Genomic DNA, 7,102 nt, shown 5'->3' on the forward strand with positions numbered 1-7,102 from the left:
GAGACAAGTGGATGGCATACTGGTTACATCGTTTGACTTCTGTTTAGTCAAAACCAGGGTTTGTGTCTCGAACCTGGAGGCTTAAAACTCATGCCAGGCAGGTGTGTGTGTGTGTATGCCCAACATCCCAAAAGCAGAAGGCAGGAGGAGGAGAAGGGATTGTGGCATGACCATTTCTCCTGGGAGTGATTTATCACTTTCTGTCTCTCTGTTTTTCTGTTGAGTGCACATGCCCTATAGCAAAAATCACTCTTTAAAAAAACCTCTATGGTGGGGTCAGCAGGTAGCGTGATGGTTAGAGGCACTGGACTCCCACATGGCCAACCACAGTTTGAGTCCCAGACCTGCCGGCTTGCTTTCTCACTTTCTCTCTCTCTCTCTCACTCTGTCTCTCTCTGGTCAAATTGAAATAAACAAATGAATAAATAAATAAAGTTAAATAAGATAATTCAAAAAAACCTCCATGAGTGGTGTGGTGGTGAACGTGGACTCCCTCATGGCTGACCATGGTGTTTCTAACAGACCTGGAAGCTTAAAAATCACACAGACCTGTATGTAAGGGTGTTCAAAACCATAGGAGGAGAATAGAGAAGAAGTGTGGTCATACCCACTGGGGGTCATGTGTTAATTTCCCTATCACTTTCACTCTCTGATGAGTACATGTGTCCTAGAATAGAAAACTGGGGGAAAAAGAAGAAAAAGAAAAAGAAATACCTCCAAATACTCTGATGCTTGCAAATAGTGTTTACCTGCCAGTGATGAATAGGTTGGACTACATCTCCTGGATATCTCATTTCTATTTTCTGCAAAAGTGTCTTATAAAGAACTTGAGCCACCACATGCACAGCATGATAGATGAAAAAGCTGGAGTCAGACATGGTCATTATGTCCAAATCAGACTGTAGAAACTCTAAGGAAGAATTTGGTGGACACTTTCCAATTTTGCCACAGAATGATCCAGCAAGTGAGCATCGAAAAAACTGAGCCCAGAGTTTACTGAAGTAAAAATCTTCTGGGTATTGGGAAGGGGTCACTGTCTTGAGAAATTGTTTAAAGCCGGGAATTTTCCTTTTCTGGTTTGAAAATAACAGGCTTCCATGGAAAAAGTATGGCATCTTCTTAAAATTAGCAAAAATACGATTCCACTCTGGAGAGTAGAGATTTCTCATGATCCGTACCTTTCCCCAAATTAAATATAATTCTTTTACCCATCCCAGCTTCCAGACACTCCCTTCATCACCATGTACTATATACACATTTGCAGATGAAACTCTGATCCTCGTCATAAGAGTTAAGTCATGTGCAAAAAAGACACCTTTTGTGGGAGGCAGTTTTTCTGCAAAGGCCACACAGATAGCCTTTTCTATCATCTTTGCCTTTACATCCTGGAGGAACTGTTCCCCTTGCATATCATCAGATACATAGAGTGCTACCCATGTCCAGCCAAAATGTAGCAACAACCAGATGATTCCATGAGCCAGAGAGCTGTCTTTGGTCTCCATCTGATAAACTGAGGGAAATTTATCACTTAGGATGGGATCACAAGGACCATATGTGACCTGAATAAGAAAAGCAATAACCTAATTCTGGCTTCAGTGCAATTTTGGATTGTCCCACTTAAATGGGGAGGAGATAATACTTGAACTGTTAAGACAATAGATGGGGTATTGAGTGAAGAGAATGCATGTTGTGGAAATGACAATATTCTGTCATTATGAGCATCACAAGACAGTTTTACAGTTCCATTTCTTTTTTTTCATTTATAATAATAATATTTTATTATATTAATAAAATAAACATCACTCTAACTATAAGCAAACCACAGAATTCTTCTTTCACACTCAAATATTCCATATAGTTAAAAAATATTTAAATAAAGTAAGCTGAATATGCCATGATGTTGTTATCAGAAATATCTTATTTTAAAGATCAGTAAATGTAAACAATAGTATTTCAAAATGGCTTGGTCCCACCTAGGTATTAAGACATGTATATATGTTAAATGCAATTTCAGGAAGGAGCTGAAATTTTATTTTGCATCTCTTAAAGATGTATGGCTGAATGCTATTTTAAAAATCTAATTAAACTAAGATATATAATTATGTTCTCTAAAAAACTTTTTAACTCCTCCAAATGCATCAATTTAGCTTAAGTTTTACTTTGATGTCTTTGGTAGCTCAACATATTTAAAAAGAGGAAGAAGAATAAGTATGACAAAGAGATGAAAATTAGACTCTGTTTTAAGAACATCTGCTCAGTGAGGGCTAATTACCACACTGAGAAGTCTCTAACAGGAAAGAATCAGGGAGCAGCAGTTCCATTTCTTTTGATAAAGGACATGCGACTAATTCAAATAACAGTATCACTCCCAGACCAGAATATATGAGAAAAAGTATAAGTTTCAATACTTGTTTCAATATTTACAATGAGAACTGAGTGATGCATATATTTATAAAAATGGCACAACAAGATATTGGTGATTCTGCCATCCTGAGCTCATGTGACATGTGGATCAGAGACTTCCTTTCCTAGAAACAAAGGATTAAAATATAAACTCTGAAAAAAAATGTTGTATTGTTTTTTTTGATTCTGTGTTTTACCATCATAGCATAACCTATATTTTTTAAAAACACGAACACTTGGCCTGTCTAATATTTTAAATACATTTTTTCAGAACAGGATTCTCATAAGCTAAGTCTGTGTTTACCAGTAATATCTTCTGAAACTTTTATTAGATGGTTTCCCTGGGAGAATCTCTGAGGTGTAGAGTTGTTATGTGGAGAGTAACTGGAAGTGCTTTGAAGACATCCACCTGCATGGATGTGAGGAATGGGCAGAGGGAACTGGTAAACCTCAGCTACTATAACTGAGCCATACCCAATTTATAGGCTCTCCAGTGCTGGAATGTCCTTTCTTTTTCAATGACATAATGAATGGAATAGTTTTTATTTCTTTGTATCTAATTAACCTCTGAAGGCCCACTGATACTATTCTCTCCTGAGATAAGGTAGATCTCTATTTACTGCATACTATATAGAAGACATATTTAAGTTGGTCTTCAATATTCCCACCAGAGGGAGTTGAATATAATGGCCATGGACAGAAATTTCAATGAAATTTAAGAGATTCCACTTCTCTACTTATTTTTGTTAGAGGAAAAATTCAATCATGTATACTTGCACAAAGAGACAGAGGGAAAGTGAAAAATAACCCCTCATAAGTAACAGTCATGCCAATATCCCTTCTCCTAAACTTTTCCATTGTTAGGATTTGGGACCTACAAGCACACATGACAGTGAGTTCTTTAAACCACCTGGATTAAAATTTGAACCATGCAGTAAACCATGGCGAACTCAGCCTCATTAACCACCATGTTACCAAATGGCCCAACACTGCTTTTTTTCTTTCTCTTTCCTATTTGTACTTTAGCAATTTTATCACTTTAAAAATTCTTTGTGCCTTTTTCCCTCAGTTGTGTCCAAACAACCAAGAGAGATGTTGAAGGACTCCAGGATTATATAAATCCAGATTCTACATTTTCTCTGCTCACGTGTGAGAGGGTAGTATCAAGAGTTATACAACTCTCATTCCCAAACCTGACAACCCACTTATCTGTGGGATTTTGTAGAACTCCAAAAGGGTTCCAACTTGGGCTGAAAATGTTGGCATGTTTCCTGCAATGATAGCAACAGGTTGTTTCTGTATCTGGCAATTGTAGTTTGGCAGCATATGATTCCCACCAGAGAGCAAAAACAGAGCATTTTCTAAAGCTCTTCTGTCACTAGGAAATGCATCATAGAAATCATAACCCAAGGAAATGTTGGGTAGCAAATGGGGACTTTTATTGATCTCCTCAATGGCAAAGTAAAAGGCCAATACATATTGGTAGTTCTTCCATATGAACCTAAACAGAGGGGGCAGCATTAGAAAATTCAGTGAAGTCATGTGATTCAGAGCAAACTCTTCAGCCAAGCCACAAGACATACATATTTAGGACTAGGCTGCCATTCAGAGATTCCCCTGCACAGAAGCAGGGAGAGACAGAAACCGAGAGACAGATAGAGAAGGCTGGGGGTGTGGGGGAGGGGGGATCCCTATCGCTAGCTCGTTTGTTGGAGGCTGAATTATTAGTAGAAAATCTTCATTCCCTTAAAAATCTAGTTCACTGTAGCCATGTGGAAACTTCTCCTGAAGGCCCATGGCTTCTTCCAAAGCACTCGACTTTGAAATAAGGTGACAATATGGTTCAAGTCACAGACTTGATAACTTGCTTTCTCTATTTTTCTGTCTCTCTTGTTCTGGTGAGCACATGTGCCCTATAGTAAAATCAAAACAAAATAATAATAATAAAGTTAAATAAATACTTATTTTAAAAAATAGCATAGGGCTTGCCAACTTTTCAACCATTTAGCACATTTCAGGTATGTTTGATGACTTTTTTATAGTTTATACACTACTAAACCAACTGTATGAAAATAAGTGCTGTTACATTTGTTTTTGTTAAAAATTAAATATTTAATTCAGATCTTCTAGCTAATTATTGACTACATCAAGTCTTTTGAACAGTTTGTAAAAACATTTATCTCTGCAGTTAATTGGTCTTTATATTTGTTCACTGTTCACTTGGAAATTCTTAGGTTTTAATAAATATTAGCTAAAACTATATTTTAAATTTTTAAAAATAGCTCACTTTTATTTCTTTTAAAATTATTGTTATGTAATGTCTTTAATTCTTTCTCCATTCTCGGTGAAATTATTTTGGTATTCATTTCTTAAATTTCAACTTTAATTTAAACATTCATAATTTTCTTTTTTTTTTCTAAAAGGTTTTTGCCTTAGTGTGCACACGATTGCCAGAGAGAGAAAGAGACACACAATCAGAGGGAAAAGAGGATGGTCATGTAACAATCCCTTCTCCTTTATTCTGCACTTGGGATTATTGAACAGACAGGCACGCATGTATTTGGCATGTTTTTCAGGTCATTTTATTCAAACCTCATATGCCTTAACCTCCATGCTAAGTTAGGTGTTAGATCCCACTCTAGGTAGATAGAAGATGAGCTCTGCATAATGGCATTACTGTGGTATGGTAAAATTTCATCATGTCCCCATTTCAAGTCTCAGAGGCATTTATACCTCTCTTTTGCTGAGCTAAAATCAGGCTGAATCCAGTCACTGTCTGGAGTATGAACAGTGAGTTTTAATCTGCTGGATCTGCAACTCAATCCAGGACCATGTAGTATAGTACACCGGCTTAGCCACTATGCCACAGGTGGTCCTGATTGTTAAAATGTAATCACATGAAAGTTCTCCCGGTACTATGTGCACATTTGCATGTAATCCATGTTAGTCGATTTGTCCAGAATCTTTATTAAGTATAATGCTACCACTTAGTAATTTTCTATCCAGTTACTCCCACCTTTCTCTTTGGGTATAAATAACTACTTGTCCTTGTTAAATTCAGATTTGAATCTAATATTTCTGAACTAATTTAAAATCTCACAGTCACACTTCCCATATATATTTCAAGGCTTTAAAAGAAGCAGTCTTTATTCTGCTTTAAAATATATTGAGGGACCAGCAGTGGCATTGTGGGTAAGGTGCTTAATTTCCATATGAATGACAATGGTATAAGCCTCAGGTCTGGCAGCTTATGCTGCACATATGTGAATGCATGCTCAAAATCTTGAGAGAAAAATTTAGAAGTGATAGCAGTGTGATCATTCTTTCTGATTTATATATGGTAGTGGCCTTTAGAAATCCATGACTTTTCTACAAAGTATAATGCTACATTCCCCTAGTCAGCAGTGAGCACCCATATTCAGCACCTTGATGCTAACATTAACTTCATGTCAGGGGGTCAATGTCTCAATATGCATGTGGGTCTCAGTATGCAGGTCGTGGTGCTAAAAGGGCTGAGATCCCAACAATTTCACTCATTCTGAGCCTCCTGAAGACTGAATATGGGATAGTTATGATGTAATGGACAACAAATTCTATTAATTTCTCTCTTCCCTCTTGGAGATGGAGAAACTTTGAAAATAAGAAAAATAAAGATAATAAAAGGATATCAAGACAGAACACCTTGAGTTCAGAATTCTGCACATCTCTCTTTTTCTGTGATACTCGCTTATTCCCAAGTGGGATTAATCATACACACATGTATATATGCCAATTACATTATTACACAGTTATAAACACATTTTCACATACATATAACCAATAACTTACCAATTATTTAACACTTCTTGAATTGGCCTTATTAGAAAACTTCCTTTATGTACAGATTGTATTTCTGAGATATAAAAAGGGAAAAACCCACCCAGTATCAGGTCTCCATCCTTGTAGACACTTGGCTTCAGGTATCTAAGACAGCTCCAATATTCCATCGCACATGCCATTTGTAAAGGCTGAAGAAGTAGAAAGACACTAATCAAAGATAATGACATGTCTGAGCTGACACAACAGAAAAAAGCTCTATATGTGGGAGTTGAGAAGGAGATAGAACTGGATTTGTGTCTGCAGGCTCAGCCCTCTGTTAGGAGAGGCAACTATTTGGAGGGCACAGAGGATTCTCACTTCCACTGTCTCACTTCAACCTGTACAGGGCATGTCATGTGCCAGACTAACAATACAGTGACATAGCTAAAAGCATTCAAAAGGGTATTTCCACAGGCGTTGTGCTCCTGAGATTCATTCTTAATCTGAGCAGCTCTGGCTTCCCTGTCTTTTTACTGTTTCACTTAAGTCTCATCCAGCAGCTCTGGGAATTTCCCTGCCCTGGGGCTCTGCACCTGTCACCCACCATTTTGGTAAAAAAAAAAAAAAAAAAAAAAAAAAAAAAAACATTGGGGAAAAAATGTTTTGCACGTTTTTTATTTCCTTCCCCAGGGTTTATGATTTCATAACGACCAAGTAAAACTTTGGGGATAACCCCACCCTGAGACAATACACTTTGTAATGTTGTGACCAAAGGAGGCCAAAATGACTATATTACAAGACTTGCTTTTAAGATTTGGGTTTTTTAATGGTGTCAAAATTCACAAAAGTTGGACCAACAGGTGTAATAATGGTTAGGCACTGGACACCCACATGGCCAACT

General features: G+C 37.2%; 1 protein-coding gene across 1 annotated transcript in view; it reads right to left on the reverse strand.

Moving 5' to 3' along the window:
• Nucleotides 1-1,370, reverse strand: part of LOC102478499 (vomeronasal type-2 receptor 116-like) — a 17,701-nt gene extending 16,331 nt beyond the window's left edge. The window contains 1 exon segment of the mRNA XM_027768476.1: nucleotides 750-1,370. Within this exon segment, the coding sequence (XP_027624277.1) occupies nucleotides 750-1,370 (621 nt within the window).
• Nucleotides 1,371-7,102: the final 5,732 nt, after the last annotated feature.

Source organism: Tupaia chinensis, unplaced genomic scaffold, assembly GCF_000334495.1.
Source record: "Tupaia chinensis unplaced genomic scaffold, TupChi_1.0 Scaffold000076_2, whole genome shotgun sequence".
NCBI classification, from domain to species: domain Eukaryota; kingdom Metazoa; phylum Chordata; class Mammalia; order Scandentia; family Tupaiidae; genus Tupaia; species Tupaia belangeri.